This window comes from Anticarsia gemmatalis, chromosome 20 (assembly GCF_050436995.1).
Source record: "Anticarsia gemmatalis isolate Benzon Research Colony breed Stoneville strain chromosome 20, ilAntGemm2 primary, whole genome shotgun sequence".
In the NCBI taxonomy this organism is placed as follows: Eukaryota; Metazoa; Arthropoda; class Insecta; order Lepidoptera; family Erebidae; genus Anticarsia; species Anticarsia gemmatalis.
Genome location: NC_134764.1, coordinates 9,201,713 through 9,222,210, shown reverse-complemented (window position 1 = coordinate 9,222,210; position 20,498 = coordinate 9,201,713). Strand labels below are relative to the sequence as shown.

The 20,498-nt window shown below is 34.0% G+C and overlaps 1 protein-coding gene across 1 annotated transcript; it reads left to right on the top strand.

Moving 5' to 3' along the window:
• The first annotated feature begins 4,074 nt into the window (after positions 1-4,074).
• On the top strand, positions 4,075-19,588 carry LOC142981511 (alpha-tocopherol transfer protein-like). The gene is made up of 7 exons (XM_076127484.1): positions 4,075-4,136; positions 15,364-15,538; positions 16,326-16,479; positions 17,174-17,294; positions 17,629-17,760; positions 18,184-18,397; positions 18,854-19,588. Exons 2-7 carry the CDS (start codon positions 15,370-15,372, stop codon positions 19,006-19,008), a joined length of 945 nt encoding a protein of 314 aa, XP_075983599.1. The 5' UTR covers positions 4,075-4,136; positions 15,364-15,369; the 3' UTR covers positions 19,009-19,588.
• Positions 19,589-20,498: the final 910 nt, after the last annotated feature.

Genomic DNA, 20,498 nt, shown 5'->3' with positions numbered 1-20,498 from the left:
AGATAGCCAACATCATAAGCAACCACTTGTATACGCACGATATTGTTGCCTCTAAACTAGAAATAACTGTTGCATGTAAAAAAAGAAATCAGATAATAAATATAATTGAATTAACAGTTACTATATTTATTTGCGATACTTCTTATGCGGTCAAGAGTTTAATCATTAGACCAAATATATTGAGGACCATTCACATAGATCTTAATAAAAAAGCACTCAGAGTGAAGTAGTTATTTTGTGTCTGATGTGTCTATATAATATAGTATGTAGTGACTAGTTTTTGCCTGTGGATCCACCTAAATGCATGACCGGGTTTGGGTAATAAGTAATATAAATACATTATTATGTAAATGATTACTTATACCTTCTGTATTGGACGATGTGATGTTATGTATGTTTGTTTGACTTAAAAGTAACCTGCATTCAACCCTGGAAGATCCATAGTTTTGTCGTGAAAGCATAACAGACATACACATTTAATATTTTATGTATTTCCGGTACCGCTTGAGCAATTACAATTTTTGAATTAAATGCATGTAGCAATTTGGCTTGCGGTTGCAAAGGTCCGTAATCAAAACTAAAAAAAATGTCTTTGTCTAGACTGACTTATCTAGTTTCCTAAAGTGTTTCCAAAAATCTAATACTTGTTTTATAAACCCGTTTATCGTTGCCTCAAAAACATTTCATTTTATTTTCATAGCTACACCAACGTTACTTGAGACAAAAATAAATAAATCACTTGACCTCTAAAACTCTCAGAGCAGTTTTTAGTCATAACGAAAGCAGCCAAACTACTCAGTAGTTTATAGTGTCCCATATTATGGTTTTTAGAGTCTTCCTAAATAGTCTTCCTCCTCTGTGAAACGGTATATAAAGTGTTAGAGTACAAATCGGTCGGACCTAAAAAATAGTCCTAAGTTTTTCTGTCAAGAAATTGTCAGTTACCCGAAATTAGAGTGTTAGTCGACGGATTCGGGTACAAATCAGTTGGACCTTATATATAGTACTATGTGTTCCTGTCAAGAAATTGTCAGTTTTCCGAAATTAGAGTGTAACTGGTCGTTGAGATCGAAGTCTTCCGTGCCTTGTAAAGCAAACGGGTTTGCTTCTACGCACGACTTTCCAACGATTTGATTTCCACTCCAACGGGCTACGAGAGTGATGGAATAGAGAGTGCACCTGTATTTTGTACATACACTTCAAATACACACACCATAAATTAAGCCCAAAAGAATTGATCCGTTTCAATGAAACCGCCCTTTTAAACCGACTAATTAGTAGAAGGACATTATGAGCGCCCCGACATTATGGGTTAAGCAACCTTTGGCACGGTCATTCCATAGATGGTTGATTGCGTAGTGGTATTTAAACTGAGCGTCTCTGTGCTTCAGATGGCTCGTAATACATTGGTATCAGTGGTTGTCAATCAAGATAAAAGTCGTTAAGCCACGTCAAGGACCTGTCGGGCGGCTTGAACAACTTTGACACTAGGTTGACCACTAACCGTACGGTAAGAAGAAGAAGAAGAAGTCAGAATAAAATCACAATTTCCAACAATTTTCCTCAAAATGTCATGGCCGCGAAAAATCAGCTTCACCTAGCGTATAAATTACATTATTATGCAGTACTTATTATCATTAATGAGTTCTCTAATACGCTCAATTAGTATACTTGCAGTTAATTTCCTATATTTATTTTCATAACTTATAATTATGAGACATACTGTTCTGAACTTTACCTCCGTTTATTCAATAATTTCTTAAAGAAATAGGTATGTTATGACTGCCTATGCGGCTTGGTCGATAATGTATCCGAGGGCTCAACATGCGGTCTCGCATACAATTCTCGGTCAGGCAAAGTACTGTTAGGATTTTCTGATTTGTACTGGATATTTTTTTATTCGCAGGTAGTGGGGTGCAAACCTTAGCTGAATAAAAAATCTAGTACCCCGGGGCTTGATTGATTATATGCCATTCTATCCCGCACTAAGAATTTCTATTAATTACACTAATTTGTTTCGAGGACGTCCACAAATCTACAAACAACGGATACAAAGTACAAGCATACCTGAAAGATATTTACATTTGTGGATTGCAAAAAAATATATTTATTTAATATATTTTATTATATTTGTTCCGTGTGGGAATCCTCCAGATCCTTTCAGACGCAATTTTAAAACCATTTAGATCAAAGATTATGTGGACAGATACGTTAATGTACTAGCTATGTAAAGTAGTAGAAGTAGAGCAGCTTAAACTGCTCTCGAGTCCATAGTTTAAGGATGCTTTTCTACAAAATAAGAGATGAACAAAGTGGAAAGTAGCAGACCGCGAATCGCATTCTCTACAATTCTATACCTACCTTGCTCTATTGAGTTCAGCTTCTACGAAAATGCTCCCTCATTCCTATAGTCCAATTTTCTACTACTATCGAGCATCGACAACCGGCGATATATCGAGAAAAATGTATAAAAATCGAATCAGCGCCTCTAGCGGGCGTCGTAGAAACTATTTTGGCAGTATATTTATTTTAAATATCAAACTTGCGATACTCGATGTTTCCAATTGTAGAGAATTGCGCTACTGTTGTGCAACCATTGTTGATAAAATATACTAAAAAGGACTTAAAATGCTTTGTTAAATATTTTAATATATTCACCACAAATTATGGAGGTATTTATGTTTTCAATACAAATTAATTGTTTGTGACAGTAACGTATTGATAGAAAATATTGTTTATTTATTGAATAAAGCATATTTTGTGGTTTTGTTCCTGTCGTTTCAACATTTTGTTATTTGTTACAAAATATTGTATAATATATAATTGTTGGAAAATTGCCTAGTTTTAAATCGGCAGTACATACGTCAGGTGGATTATGAAAAACTATTATATTATTATACGTATTTTTCGGTTTTACTCTAATAAAAAACACGCGATAGATTGAGTTGCAAAGTCACATGACGTCACGGTTTTATACTTTACTAGCTATCCGCCCGCGGCTTTGCCGCATGGATGTTTCAAAAATCCTCTTTTCGTGCTCCTCTACACATTCTAAGGAATCTTCATATCAAATTTCAGCTTTCTACACTCGGTAGTTTTAGATGTACGTTGTCCATCAGACAGTCACTCACACACTCACTCAGTAAGGGAAGAGTTTTAGCTTATTTAAAGGACATTGGCGCCATTAGCACCCTCTCCGTTATATTTTATTGTGAGAAAAAATACCTGTCCTTTAATACAGTTACCTGACCGTCACACTAATAAGAATTCCGGATTTGTAAACATCCTTAGTATTACATAATTTGCCAATAAAATACCAATATTTACAAATTTACATATTATTATAAGCTTTTTATTCGCATTTTAATTCATAACTCACCGAACAATATTTATTACTGGTTAAACTAGTTTCTACTATTTAGGGAACTCGTTCCCAAACAAGGTTGGGTAAACAATTATTTTTTATTCTTATACTCTAATTTATAATATAGCACGTGCCATTTTATATTGTATGTCTGAAAATAGCAAAGATTCGCTGTGGAAAAGATGTATCTGCTGAGTAAATTGGGAGATGGAAGAGATATTTCGTGCCTACGCCTTGGGGTATAACAGTCGTGATGCTATTTATGTAGGACAATGTAGGTACCATTTCATCATTATTTTCACCTTACCTCAGGTTGCTTACAGCTTTCACAACCAGCCGCCTGTCTAACGTAAACCCTTCTTGGGAATCCTATGTGTAACGCAAAATTTTGAATGTAAAGGGCGAGACCTCTGGACAGGGCATCTGTGGGAAAGGCTGCAGTGGCTCAGTTATTTCTACGTTACGACTGATCTCTTGGTAATGATATCCCTGACCTTAAGTATGTATTTGTATTTAAAGCTGAAAACCAGCGGTCAAACAGGTTACTACTATTGAAAAAAATACCCAGAAGCTGCTGCAATATGGAGCGCGTGACCGGTTCGAATATCTTGTACTGTCATATGACTTCTAAAACCACGAAGGTTGTAGGCACAATACTAGTTTATCCTCATTCGTATCTACATACATAATCTTTTCTTATTGACCGGTGTCAAGTAGTTGACTAACATTGTATTGCTTATTCTTGTGACAGCCAGTCGTAACACATCAACCGGTGAGTGTTCTTTATTTTAATTTATTTTTAAAAAATATAACAGACATTTTTGGAATGTTTTTAAACAATTATTTTTAAAAAAACTGTCATTTGAAACTTTTAAAGTGTGTTTTTTTACCAATGGTGAATTATTTTTTACATTGGTCCTCCAAAAACTTTTTTTTTAAGTTAACGTTAATGCAAACGAAAATATGGTCTGAATATAGACCATATTATATTTGTTTACTTTCACCAGTTTATAATAATTTTCTATATAAATATAGACTGCAAATATTATTTTGATTGTAATAGCTATTAGAGCAATTGTTTTTTTTTATTACTGGTTAGTGAGGAAATGAATATTATATAATATATAATATGTAAGTGACTAACGTACACTTGTATTAAAGAAGTGAAATTCATTAATTACAAAATTGGTTTCAATTTTTCATGAATTTCTGAGTAAAAGCCTTTTTCGTGCAGGTAACAAAAAAATCTCGTCCCGCTTATGTCTATTTAAGGTGTTTTACAGGACATTAGGATTTTCAAATAACTTTTACAGATTTCACTGCACAAGTGAATTAAAATCTATTATTTAATTATTTTATTTTTTGCCGTTAAATATCCATTAGAATATTATTAAGAAAAAAAATTGGATTAAATTTTGCATAGAGAGATTACTAAACCTCCGCTGTCTGTTTATCCGTCAGTTTTTAAACTTTGGTTGTCCAAATTACACACGAGTCCTAGCGGGAGTCAACTAGTAATTCTTGCAGTTCTGTGTTATTTCACATTCTTTCGTATTTATAGTATAAGTATAACTGCAGTATACAGCACTATAGACATAAATCGTCACATAAAAGCCTATTAAATAAAAGTAAATAAACATGAGAAATAGAAAACCTATTGTTCGTCTGTAGTGTCTTATTATTGAGAAATGTTGCATATCACAGATTGTATCGGTGATGTCCTGCACAAAGGCGAGGTGCGTAGTACTCGTGACCGGTGATCCTAAATGAAGCGAAAGACATTTGTAGTGATTGTAACAAGTGACGTTCTTAGCCGATAAAGGATTGGCGGAAAAAATAACTATTCAGTTTCGATGTAGTCAATCCACGAAAATCCGTTTAGAGGCCTTGCAACTGAATGTTTCTGCATTTTGGGTATAATCATAATATAATAAATATAATTTGACTGCTTCCGTGGCGCGGTTTAGGTCGCCACGCCGCTACCGCCGTCGAGAGGTCGTGGGTTCGATTTCCACACGAAACAAATATTTGTGCGATCCACAAATAATTGTCTGGATCTGCTTGTACTTTGTGTCCGTTATTTGTATGTTTGTAAAAGTCCCGGCAACAGTTGTCTATGAAAAAAAAACAATTCTGGAATAAATAACACTTTTGGAATAAAATTATTTCTTCAAGAATCGGAGAAGTTAACAATATATTTTTAACCTTAAATACGAAATGATGCAACCGTGTAAGAGTAATTCAAATATTATGAAAAATAAATAAGTAATGCAATTTTGAATCTGCGCTTGCAAGAATAATTTTGCTTTTCTCAGTGCGTCAATGTATGACGTCACAACGTTTAAATAAATGGATTCCCATTTAATAAAAATATTATAGTATCCGGTAGCCTTTAATATTTTACTCAATTATATGATAATTACCGCAATTTATAAGTAAATAATACTTTCGAAATTACTTGTGGATGTAATTAGCAGTTGTAATTTCTATCATATTTTTCGCATTTGGCGAAACTTAAGCTTTACGACAACCAATTTTAATTTAGTTATATTCGCCTTTGAGGAGTTAATCGAACTTCCTTTAAACCTTATTTCGTTATTGTAGAGTCTCTTGCATCCTTCCGTATGCTGTCGCGATCATTGAACAACGTTACTGATTGTGACATTTTTTTGAGTAGACCTTAAATAAGGTATCGCTTGTTTTATGACAATAGGAACCGTATTTCTTTAAATAATAATTATGGTCGAAATTCAATGGGACACTAGTGACACGATATGGAGCACAAATGATGCCAAAAACTAGCTATCTTACGTCAACTAACTATTAATTTATTTACCGCATCCCTGTTTGCCACCGTCGTGGTATAAAAATAAATAAATATAAAACTAACTAGTACCTCTTCTAAGCAATTCAAAAGCTTTGTTTCTATCAAAAAAAAAAAAAAAAAAATTTAACCCATTACTGTCCCACTGCTGGGCAAGGGTCTCCTCCCGTAATGAGGGAGGGGTTAGGCCTTGAGTCCACCACGCTGGCCAAGTGCGGGTTGGGGACTTTGCATGCCCTCAAATTTTAGGCATGCAAGGTTTCCTCACGATGTTTTCCTTCACCGTTGGAGCATGTGACAATTATTTCTAATACACACATAACTTCGAAAAGTCATTGGTGTGTTGCCTTGGTTTCGAACCTGCGACCACTTGCGTGGGAGGTGTCAACTTATACCACTCGGCTATCACTGTCTATTACACTATCAATTAAAAAAAATCTTTTAGCCCATTTTTTTGAGCATATAGGATTCTCTGAACAAGGTTTTATTTTAGCTGTATAAATTATAAGTAAATAAGAAATTTACTGAATTTTATTTCGTACACCCGAGACTAAATCGTGGTTTAAGAATTTGACTAACAAGACTTCTAAACGGAAAAGTCTTTAGGAAGCCAACTCAAGGTCATTTCAATTCGTTTCGTTACAATATATAATGGGTTCTATGCAAAAACCATACAAATGGGCATTAATGATCTGTGTAATAAAATTGTAATTAAAGCATGTTTTGTGAGGATTCATTATGGATATCGTAATATTAATGATTTAATAGCATCTTAGGATTCCGTAACCGAAACTTATGTAGGTATATCCATGTATTGTTATATTAGGTCGGGTAAAAAGTCTTTTCGCATTATAGTATGTATGAACCTGTAATAAAACCTTTTTTCTACATAAAAAAGCTCGATATTTGGGTACCTCACGAGCTCACTGAAAGAAACCTAATGAACCGTGTACTCATTTGTGATATTTGAAGCCGAGGAGATTTTATTACAAGTTCGTCATATACTATAATGCGAAAAGACTTTTTCCTCGACCCAAATACGTTCGTCCTAACGTTTGATATATGATTGACCGACGAATTGAAATCTTTGTAACCGAATAATCGGCAGGATGGCCAAAAACATAGTCATTTGTAATAAGCTAATTTTCAAAAATACAGCCGTGCGGGTCAGTTTATACTTATGTTATACGGAACCTGTAGCAATAGTTCAACGCACACTAACGATTTCATAAATCATTTATCATTAGTTTTTTTTTATTTATATGGAGTCTCATACTCATTGTTATTAATTTGATGAATGTTCAAATATGCCATTGATTGCCGTTATCCATAACAATATTGTTAAGAAAAAAATAATTGGATTAAATTTTGCATAGAGAGATTACTAAACCTCCACTGTCTGTTTGTCCGTCTGTCACCAGCATGTATCTCATAAACCGTAATAGCTAGGAAAGTGAAATTTTCACAAATGTTTTATTTCCGTTGCCGCTATTAGAACAAATACATTTTTTTATATGTATTTTTCGTATTTTGTGGTATGGAACCCTTCGTTCGCGAGTCTAACTCGCACTTGGCCGGTTTTTTAAACTTTGGTTCTCCAAATTACACACGAGTCCTAACAGGAGTCAACTAGTAATTCTTGCAGTTCTGTGTTAATTCACATTCTTTCGTATTTATAGTATAAGTATAACTGCAGTATACAGCACTATAGACATAAATCATCATATAAAAGCCTATTAAATAAAAGTAAATAAACATGAGAAATAGAAAACCTATTGTTCGTCTGTAGTGTTTTATTATTGAGAAGAAATATCACAGATTGTATCGATAATGTCCAGCGCAAAGGTGAGGTGCATAGTACTCGTGACCGGTGATCCTATATACCAATATGATGATCGAGATGATTCGAAGATGCGAATGAAGCGAAAGATGTCTGTGATGATCGTAGTAGGTGGCGTTGCTTATTTGATAAACGATCAGTAGGTAAAGTAACCATTGATGCAGACAATCTATAGATGTCCATTTAGGGGTCTTATAGCCGAACGATTTCGCGCATTGGCTAAAATTTGTAAAATAATAAATAAGGAAATAAATTATTTCTTCAGGAAACGGTGTAGTTTTTAATATATTTTACTTCTGATACAAAATGAAGTAAAAAGTAATTTAAATATCATGAAAAATAAATAAGTTGTGCCATTTTGAAGTTGCGCTCACAAAAATAAATTTATTTTTCTCAGTGCGTTAATGTATGACGTCACAACGTTTGAGTAAATGCATTTTAAAAAGGATTTCCATTTAAATAAAAATATTATAATATCCGGCAACCTTTAACATTTTACTCAATTATATTATGATAATTACCGTCATTTGTAAGTAAATAATACTTTCGAAATTACTTGTGGATGTAATTAGCAGTTGCAATTTCTATCATATTTTTCGCATTTGGCGTAATATGGCGAAACTTAAGCTTTACGACGTCATAGCTTTAATTAGGCTATATTAGCCTTTGAGGCGTATATCAAACTTTCTTCAATACTTAGTAGTTATTTTAGAGTCTCTTGCATCCTTCCGTATGCTGTCGTGATCATTGAACAACAGTTTACTGATTGTGACATTTTTTTTGAGTCGACCTTAAATCTCTTGTTATATGACAATAGGAACCGTATTCCTTCTAATTATGTCCGAGATTCAATGGTGGACTAGTGACACGATATGGAACACAAATGATGCCAAAAACTAACTATCTTACGTTACAAACCTCTTCTAAACAATTCAAAAGTTTCGTTTCTATTAATTAAATAAATCTTTTAGGCCACTTTTTAGCAATATAGGATTCTTTGAACAAGGTTTTATTTCACCTGCATACATTATAAGTAAATTAGATATTTATTGAATTTTATTTCATTCATCCGAGACTTAATCGTGACTTGAAAATTTTGACTAACAAGACTTCTAAACGGAAAAGTCTATAGGAAGCAGATTCAAGGTCATTTCAATTCGTTTTGTTACAATATATAATGGGTTCTATGCAAAAAACTTACAAATGGGCATTAATGATCTATGTAATAAAATTGTAATTAAAGCATGTTTTGTGGAGATTCATTAAGGCTCTCGTAATATTAATGATTTAATAGCATCTTAGGATTCCGTAACCGAAACTTATGTAGGTATATCCATATATTGTTATATTAGTTCGGGTAAAAAGTCTTTTCGCATTATAGTATGTATGAACTTGTAATAAAATATTTTTTCTACATAAAAAAGCTCGATATTTGGGTACCTCACGAGCTCACTGAAAGAAACCTAATGTACTCATTTGTGATTCTTGAAGCCAAAGAGATTTTATTACAAGTTCATACATACTATAATGCGAAAAGACTTTTTCCTCGACCTAATACGTTCGTATTAACGTTTGATATATGATTGACCGACGAATTGAAATCTTTGTAACCGAATAATCGGCAGGATGGCCAAAACCATACTTATTTGTAATAAGCTAATTTTCCCAAAAATCAGCCTCTAAGTGACGAACAGCTGATAAAACTATACATAAATACAGCCGTGCGGGTCAGTTAATACTTATGTTATACGGAACCTTTGGCTATAGTTCAACGAACACTCTAACGATTTCATAAATCATTTATCATTTGTTTTTTTTATTTATATGGAATCTCATACTCATTGTTATTAATTTGATGAATGTTCAAATATGCCATTTATTAATGTTATCCTAAAAAAATATTTAAGCAATATAATATAATTGGCATGAGCCAATACTTACGGTAGCAAAACTGTTTTTTTATAATAATAATGTAATAAAAAAAATGGTATATTATGATGATTTGGTTATATAAAGAGCATGAAAAAATGTAAAATGCCCAACAAAATGTACTGTCGGCAGTAAATTTAAGCACTGAGGGAGGATACCTTAGAAAGACATGCCTACAAAGATCATAATATATGAGTAAAGTCTTTCAAAAAAGTCAGGTGGGTCTTGTATGGCAAGCATGGATACGAATGAAGCAAAAGAAATTTGCAGAGATCATAGCAAAGGACACTTTGGAATGGAATGATAGAAAATCATGTGATTTTATGTATTTGATGTCAAAATAAATAATCCCTTGAATAAAAGCCTAACATGTCAGAATTATCGACACAAAATAGCGCTAAAAATAAAATAAACATATAAAACTAGAAAAAAGCCGTGACGTAATGATGACGTCAGTTCACAAGTTGGTCGGACACCCACTTGCGATGTTGACACAGCCATTAGAGTCAAAGCCATGGTCAAGCATAAACTGTTTGTCTTTCAACTAGCAAGTCGGCAAATGTTTGACATAAACACGTGTTTGAACAAACGTAAAGGCTTGATCATGATTGGGCTAAAATTACGTACATATGTAAATAATCTTACGCCTTTTTCGATAGTAGTAGAGACTAAAGAACTCTATAAAGTTCGCTTGCTTAATTTATATTTATACATCTTGTCATATAGGGTTGTAGGTTACGAATGCTACGCATGTGATCCTTTTCAGGACATCATGTGTTAAAATGATCGTACTAATATTATAAATGCAAAACTTTGGATGTTAGGATCGAAGAATGATACTCCATGACTTCAAAACGATTGTACTCATTTGAATGAAATTCGGTACAGAGATAGTTTGAAATTCGGAAAGAATATAAATTAGTTTTATGGACAAATCATACGTGATAAAAAAAGGGGAATATTAATCCGATAATACAGGCAAGAGCGAGTATTATAAATGCAAAAGTTTGGATGGTTGTTTGTTAACCAATTACGCAAAAACTACTGAACAATTATTTTATAAAATACACGCTTAGCTTTCATACCAGATTACCACATAATATTATATGATATTATATGATATTTTTACCACAGAAAATGGGCAACAAAGTGAATTTTTTTCCCACTTTTTATGAAGAAATTAAATGTTAATGATGAAGAATTTCATGCTTTTTAAGAGTCATAAGATATTCAAGGAAAATGTTTCTAAATGTGATTTGGCAAATACCTTGACCGTTAGCAGTGCAAAAATGGTGTTTGTGACGGTCTTACCATGTTAAGCGCTATAAGGAAAATCTACATGGTCATGTTAAGTTACAAATGTAAACTATAATGTCTTGGACACTATAAACGAATTCTTGCACAATTTGCTTGTTTCAATGAAACTGTCTACTATAGTCCAACAACTTAGTAAAGAGTCTTGTATGTAAGTTTCGCGGACGATGTAGATAAAAAAATGCAGCATTTAGAAACATCAGTGACCCGCAGGTTTTTGCAGCTGATGGTGGCTTATTTGTTACAGCTGCGTTATTTGAGAAGTAAATCAGGCTTTCTATTGAGTTGTCGAACCTGAACTACACATCGGTAAGGAGGACTTTATTACTAGCAGAACATTGTACCTGCAAAATATTTTGGATAAATGGACGTTTGAACAGCTATTTGTTACTTAATCACGCCAAAACTACTAAACATATTTTCATGAAATTTCGCACACGTATAAACTAAAGCCTGGGTTAATACCCAAGATCTTTTAATCCTGGAAAACCGGACGAAATCGTGAGCAAAAGCTAGTTTTTAATTCGAGTATATTATAATTTCTTGTCTCCATATAATGCAAATAAAAACAATTTACTAACGGAAGCATAACACAACTTCCTAGAAATTAGCCAGTGTACAAGTATTTTAATTACGCGTGTAATTGTTGTAAATCCCCAGTGTGGACGAGAGCCAACTAATTAGTATTGTTCGCGGTACCGATGTCATCTCGTATCGGGTGAATAGATCACGATTCGATTGTATCGTTGAATCTTAGTTGCTTAGTTTTATCGTTATATTTTGATATTATTTGTAATTATATTTGTTACATTACAAGGGTACTATGTTCCAAATCATTCTAACAAATTGATTTTTGAAAAAGAAACTATTTTAACTCGGCTTAACCATCTTTTTACCTACTATTACTATTATTTATTTATTTTTCAGTGTTTTGGTACATAATCGTATATTTACATAGTTATTAGTTAACATTTTTTATAGTTCACCTTATATGATTACCACTAGGGCTGACCATGTAAGTTTTTTTTGAAGCATGAAGTCACTGAGCTCATATATTATACCGTATTGTGGTCACCCATCTATATAATACCAGCAGTGACGTAGCTTAACCCACTAATCGTTTTGTTGAGCACGACTAGGTAAAAGGGCCATGGAATTGAACCATGTCAACTTGCAATCCCATACTCTACCACTCGGTCAATAGAGGCAGTTAATAAATAAATGTTTCAAGGTAAACAGGTATAATTACGCAAACCGACATACATCCTTGTGACATACTTTATTATTTACTTGTCACTTGTCTTGTGGACTCTAAAGCTTGTAGCACACATAATCTGAGGCACATAAAACAAAAGCCTAATAACTTAGTAGAGAATCTACACCTAGGAGCAGGATTAGTCTATAGTATAATTGAGATTCCGTTGTATTCACGATTCTTTGGGCGTAAACGAAACGTCGGACCATCGTGTCGAGCAGTTTGAGCTATTTGTACTCAAATGTTGGAGGCAGGGGTGTTAAAGCATCCTCATTTAGCCATTTCAAATGTTAGTAACATGTAAAAACTGGGGGACCCTACGTTTCTATACCGGACAGGGGCTGTCAAGCAGTCCTCCTCAAATTTACTGACAGACAGATACTATTACTACACTAAATTTGATATTGTTTGATTTCTACAATACCAGAATTGCTGAACTGTTGTTCACGTGTGAATGTGATCGTTTCCTATCTGCTATGTGTACAACGACCTTTACATGTCATTGTTCTTGTGTATGTTTATAATTATCGTATTAATGTCCTATTGATAATCAGAAAACACTTTATAGAAATGATATGGTATGGTCATAGACACTACACGTGTCATAACGTACTAGGTATAATCTGTGTGTATGTGTGATAGTATGTTTGTTGCTACACATAGGCATTTGAACCTGCTTTATGCCCAGTTCCTGAGGCACATTTAGCGATAGTTTATCTATTCAAACAGTCTTTTATATGAACTTAAACGCTATTGAATAGATAAACTACCGCTAAATGTACATCCGAAAACGGGGGATGATAATGTAAAAAGTTACTCTGAAAACCGAAGCGCAACGACTTTTTTTTAATCCTCTTTCGTCCTCTAAGCGTCCAAAAATTGATTTGTGCATACTATATACATATGGTTGACCTTTATTACCTACCGTTATTTGTATGTTTGCAAACATTCCCGCAATATAACATTCAGAGTACAGTAGATTTTAAAATTTTGAGGTTCCTGTCCGAACTATAAAAATCCTCCTAACTGCCTCTGCTGGCCAGGCTGTGTCTCATGAAACGTGACAGCTAGATTGTCGGAATTTCGGTATATTATGTATTTCTAGTGCCGATATAAGTACTACTACTAACTAACATAGTCTTAAGATTTATTTACTAATAACAATATGATATATTTAATATATATGTTAGTTTGTAAGGTATATATCTATGAGCCATTGTAGCTTGAAAATAAAATGATTTATTATTTATTATTATTATTTGTATGTCTGTTCATTATCTCGGGACTATGGAGTCCCGGACTTTTAGAAGGCTTGCGTGGGGCCGAAGCCAACACGTAGAGGCCCATTTAGACAGCTTTAATATTCAAACGATGTGTAAGGTGTCACAATCCGGTGACTATCCCTGTCTACACTATAAAATGCACCCAAGGACAGTCACCGGACTGTGTGGGACTATGGCAAAACTAAAGGGAAAAACTACTTGGACTATTGGATGAGGTGCTTATGGACTGGGAAACTGGGAAATTACGGGAACTATGGCGCCTGCCGACGACAATGTTGAAAACACGTGAAAATGGCAGGCGGAGACTTGCCAACTCACAAACTGGGCCACCCTAAACAAGTCGCATCAATAGCAACAAGGGGGCAACAGGGACGTGAGCGGCTGAAGGACGGAGAGGCCTCGCTGGACGTTAAACTCAGCTCACGCGCCTTTGCTAGGCTCAGGCATCACTGGCCCACTAGCCATCTTACGCTCAGCATCCGTCCTCCGAACAGAGTGGGAGCTCTGCTCTTGCGACTCCACTCTGGACGGCCAATGAAGGCAAGCCAGAGGCGGGGGACCGCTTCCTCGTCAGTTTTCACTCCGACCAGCCAACTAAGGCAAGCCGGAGATGAGGAAGGGTGACTTCCCCCTGGAGCACTCAGGTACCGCGGGGTCGCTACTCCCCGTCACCTCGCCTCAAGGTGCCCTGCGGCCTTATTATTATTATTATTATAAGATCATAATATTAAACTTAAAACCTAATAAAATAGATTTCAAAAGACGCTCCAGTACAACGAACTTGTTTATTGCTATTTTATATACAGAAGAATAGTATGGGACCCGCGCAAGTCTGTCTAGTACTTGACTCATTTTTTTTAACCCTAATTCCATTCAGTTACAATTTTATCCCTATCTAAATTTTATTCATACATTTTATCGTATGTAAATCGAATGTCACTGCACAAGCTTTGAAAGCATATTCGTATAAAATTTAATAACCCAGCCATTACACGCCCGTTGTTGGCGAATTTCTAAACTATTGTTGCGGTAAAAGTTTTAACTAGTTCATAACACCATCAAAATATGAATAGATTTTAAACTGGTTAAGGAACAAATGTGATGCATTTAAAAGTTTAAGGGTATGTTTGTATGGCGTTTTTGGAATAATAAACGATTCATATTCGAACAACAAATATCGTTGTTGCGATATCAAAACCACTTAATGTTTAAAAATGTTTTTTTTATAATTTATTTATTATTTATGCACATGGGTGCTTTTGCATACGAGAAGCGGTCAAATTTTGATTTGAAAGGTGCTACAATACGGATTTGGACGTGAAAAGTGACGCATGAGCTATTTTATAGCTGAAACGACAAAATGCTGTATTTACTAATCATATGATTAATCAACCTAGAAGACTGACCAACTATGACATAGTTGGTCAGTCATAGTGTCATAGTCGTGTTATCGATAACAACCGAGACCAAATTTTTACGTGTCCAAACGAAGCGTGGGGTCGCAATAGGGGAGTTTGTTTTATAATAATGTAACATTATTTCTTCTGATTCCAGTCCAAAATGGAGGAGATCCCTCATCATCCTTTGATAATAGTGACAAAAGAAAGCATTAAGAAGGTTCGTCAATTATGTGAAGTTGATGATCCGAAGCGCATCAAAGAAAGCGTGGATGCTGTTGAAGAATGGGTTAAGAAACAAGAACATCTGGCTGGAGCCATACCTTATTTAAGTAAGTATTTATTTTTGCATGCTCCAAGGCGCAGTCAGAAATCATTGACCCCCGGTTTCTGAGATACATTTAGAGGTAGTTTATCTGTGCAATAGCATGAAAACTCATATAAAAAAACGCTTTTGAATAGATAAACTACCTCTAAATGTACTCAGAAACCGGGGGTGAGACTGCACGTTTGTGGCAGTGGTTTAAGCAGTCACCTCACCGCAACAACCGTAGCGCCGCGTGTGGTCGAATACCACCCGGGACATATCTTTGTGTGTTGAGTATCGTATTTGTTCTGAGCCTGGTTGTCAATTTATCTATATAATTATTTTTTTAGAAGTACATATTATATAAGTAGCTCAGCTTAGTTTGGAATCAAATGACCGTGTGTGAGTTGTCCAATACTAATTATTTATCATTATTTATTTATTTTTTGAGACTGCTTGACTGGATTCGATGGAACAGCGGGCTTATCACGTATCATTATATAACACCGACTTGTCAATCAGGTTTTTCCGGGACGGCTAAATATTTTGAAAACGTAAAACTTGTTTTGAATATTTTAGCATCTGCACTTTTATTTATGTGTCTTGTGATCTGGAATATCTCTTTCTATTGATCTTCCCGACGCGACAATATAATAGACACCGAACCGAAACTCGAACCTACGACATTCCGACACAGTATGAGATGCGACCCCCTAAACAGGGACTTTCTGGTCGTCAAAATTGTTTTCTAAAATGTAGCTACCTACCTAAAGAGTTTTTCGAGATAGTAATAAAATCTTATTAATTTCCAGCCAGGAACATAATAGAGCGAGTGTTCATTATCGCCAAGGGATCTGTGGAACTGACGAAGAGAAGGCTGGAAAGATTGCTGACGTCACGAGGCATGATGCCTGAACTCTGTCTGAACAGAACCGTTGAGGAATTTGAACCACAATGGGAGGTTGTGTAAGTAATTTTGAGTATTACCTACTTACTACCGGAGATGCAGTGCATGTCAAAAATGTTTAAAAAACAAATTATATATTATTATATTTCAATTCAAAAAAGGAATCTAGATTCAAAAACATTGCCATAAAACTGTGTGGGTGTTTGAAAAATGCAAATTAATTTATTGAAACTAGTTTGGCAGAAATAGAAATTACGACTTAATTTTCAAAAATTGTAGCAACTTGAATGTCACTTGATATAAAAAAGAAAGGTTTTGCTGTTTTTATTTTATCGATAGATTATTAAGTATTTATGTTCGTTTTTAACCAAAAAAGAATAAAAATATCAGAAAAATCTTATTAGAAGCTTTTATTTTACGCATACTTTTACATTTCCGATGCTTTATGTCGATGTTCTATCTAACTGCCTATGTTGCTTGGTCGGTAGTATACGACTACTGATCACGAAATTTCGGATTCAATTTCCGAGTCGGGGAAAGTGCTATTGATCTTTTCTAATTCTTATTTTTTTATAGTAGCCCGGAGATTGATAACGTGTCCGTTATATGCCAATGAGTTTTCCCCTAATTACATGGGACTAACATTGTTAATGGCGAAACATAAGTACCTCTGCCTACACCTTCTGTTATAACATGCTATGTATGTTACACTGTATTTAGATAAGTTCTTACAAATCCCGTTCCTTATTGCAGAAACTACGTCCCCCTACCTAAGCTGAACCCGTCAGATCAAGCGAGAGTGATGGTCACTCAATTCACCACAGACAAGCTGGAACCCTTCAGTATACTGACATACTTCAGATATTGTTTTCTGGTAAGACATTTTACAAACATATAACTAATGGAATTGTCCACGGGAGTTTTATAAAATGTTTGTTGTCACCTTATTTGTTAGCCTAATAGCGTACTGTAAAAAAAGCGAAAGTGGCCTTTTATATTTACTTTTCTCTGTTTATCATACGAAGTTTCAATAAAAATAAACGCCTTACATAAAAGTCATAGCTAGTGCACTTTACACGCAAATAGTACTATAATTTAAAAATAGATATAAACATCACTTCTATTGTAAAATTACCCATAAAGACATAAAATAAATAAATAAGTAATTATTTCTAAATTGTTATTTTCTAATGACTTATTAATTTCAGATTGGAGAATACAGAATAAACTTCGACTACACTCCCTCGGAACGGTTCGTGATTGACCTGACTAACATTCACTTAGGTCTACTTAGTAAAGTGAATCCGATAGTCATAAAGAAAGCTGAAGTTTTGTGTACAGTAAGTCAATATTTTATTTATTTATAATCCTAGCCCCTTTTACCTCGACAACGATATAATGCGTTCAGCTACCATTTTTTTCGATTTGGGAAGAAAACAATGATTATGATAACACTGCTCAACAGAGAGACACTTCAGACCAGTAAAGTAGAGAAGAAGGAAAAATTGTAGGATTTCAAATTTTCGTGTATAGTAACGATTATTGTTTAAAAGAATACAAAAATAAACTTGAATAAAATGTCTTGTTTTTGAGGATTTGAATAGTTTCGGCGATGATTTTAAAATTGTGATTGCTATCATTTTATTATCAGGCGCAATAAGGTTTAAGTTTTCATAAAGCAGTAGTAGTAGTAAGCAGTTCTGTTTAATTTTAAGTAAAAAAAACATGTGAACAACAACATACAAATATATTCTTATTTACAGGAGGGCATCGGCACCAAAATCAAAGGCATTCACATCTTAAACGCTCCTCCTTTCATCGACAAACTGATCTTCCTCTTGAAGCAAGCTCTTCGGGAGAAGGTGGCTAACAGGGTGCATGTCCACAACAGTTACGAAGACCTTCACAAGCATATACCAAGAGAGATATTGCCGAAAGACTATGGTGGTGATGAGCAGTCAGTCTCCAAGTTAAGTGGTAAGTGACTTCAAAACTGTCTGGTTGTACCGGTCTCTCAAACCGTTTTAAAATGGAAGTATTACTAAGATTCCGTACTCAAAAGGGTAAAAGGGGAACCAAATTTAAGCCTAAGGCTTTATTTTTGTCTCTATGTCTGACGTTCTGTCTGCCTGTGTATGCCTATATTACCGAATAGTACCAAGTTAAATTGACGTATCCTTATCTTCAATAATATCGGATTTTAACTAGTAAATACTTAAATAGGCATTTTTCTTAACTTTAGTACCTTTTCTTTCTTAGCCTTAGTCCTTTCTTTACCCCTGTATTATATTCGTCATATTCTTTTTCTATAACAGTATTGTCCATATAATATTATAATGTATTAAACACTTAAATATAACGGTTACATTATAATATTATGTGTACACGTCGCGAGCGTTTAAAATCGTTAATTAATAATGTCCATATTTTCAGATCAATGGAAGGAAACGCTCAGAGGAGAGGATGCAAAGAAAATCATTAAAGACTCCGAGAAATTGATCAGTGATGAGTCTAAAAGACATACAGCGAAGTTCAACGAGGAATACATGGGAATGCCCGGTTCCTTTAGAAAATTGACAGTGGATTAAAAAATAGTTCCTTTTAAAAGCTTTAGTATAATGGGGTAGTTATATTTTCAAGGACGGACGGTACCGGCGGGATAGTTCTGTTAAGAAATTTGCATGGGCAGTATTACCTCCCAAAATATCTCCAGTTATTATGAAAAGACCCTATATTTTTGTGGTCAATTACAAGATGTTGTCAAACTATTGATTGTCGATCAATATCATTATAGACTTTGATTGACGATCGATTGACTTATTGTGAAAGAAACTGTGGATTGTTTTACTATCCACCATAAGTCTAAAATTTTAATTTCTTATTCTATATATGGCCCACATAGAATGGTTTTGTTTATTATAATGAGTACAGTAAAAAAATATATTAGTTAGATGAATTACAATCCAGTGTTATATTTGTGATTTTTTTTTTTTTTTTTTTCTGAGTTATTAATGTTTATAAGGAGCACTTCCAATAAAAACCGTATAGCTTTGGTAAATTATCTAGATGGTATTATATTATTTATACTTCTTAAAACCAGTGCGATTTGTTAAAAAAAAATGTAAGGTGTCTGGAAAGTATTTTATAAAATAAAAGTATTGTTTTTAATTAATTCTTTGATTGACAATAGCCCACTACAGTTCCATTACTCAAAACGTCTAAGATCTCCTTAAGTAATAATTCATTCATTCGTATGGTTTTAAATTTAAACCTTCAATCACTGCGTGTGAAGCGAATGCTTAAATATTTTTTCTATACTTAACTATTTCAAAATTAATGTCTTTTAATGATAACGACGGTTTTTTCTCGTCTTCATACCTTTGTTGAGCAAAAAAAATCTGCCTTATGGTTCACATTATACTTTATCACTTTATACAAAATAATAATAATAAAGATCTATTTATAAATATTTTTTGAGAAATAACGTAGGCATAAATAGTTACTTAGGTAAAGGACTTCGCACGTTACGACTTACAACTAAACTCAACGTCAACTTAAGTTATAGTGTGAAGTTCAAATAATACAAAATAGTGCATTTTCTACTATCTGAACTCAGTCAATGACTAAACAGGGAGTGGACCATTTTTTGTCATCTTCTCACCGTCGCGTCGTTGGGAATTGCACCCGTTCAGCTTTTACAGCCAAGCTCAGATAACCACATATATTATACTATTATGCTACTTAACTGTATTATGAAAAATCACGCAAGCTATGTCTGCTAGTAATAAAATAAACAAAATATTTGGACAGGTCACACACGGTCATCTGATTAAAGACTAAATAGAGTGCTGTAAACAGATAACTGATAAAAATTGTGTATTTCTTTAAACTAAATGATTTTATATAGCTAAACTTAACTATATGTATATAACCATACTATATTACTATACTAACTAGTAACTATTATATTTTATAATATGAAAATCATCGTTTGGCGGCAGTGTATATATATGTTGTTTACGAGGCTTAATAATAATAACGGATATATTGTAAAGTGCGTATACGTACATAATTTTGT

Coding starts and splice junctions, on each gene's coding strand:
- LOC142981511 (XM_076127484.1), top strand. CDS start 15,370: ATGGAGGAGATCCCTCATCATCCTTTGATAATAGTGACAAAAGAAAGC. Junction 15,539..16,325: donor TGGAGCCATACCTTATTTAA/GTAAGTATTTAT, acceptor ATTAATTTCCAG/CCAGGAACATAATAGAGCGA. Junction 17,761..18,183: donor AAGCTGAAGTTTTGTGTACA/GTAAGTCAATAT, acceptor TCTTATTTACAG/GAGGGCATCGGCACCAAAAT.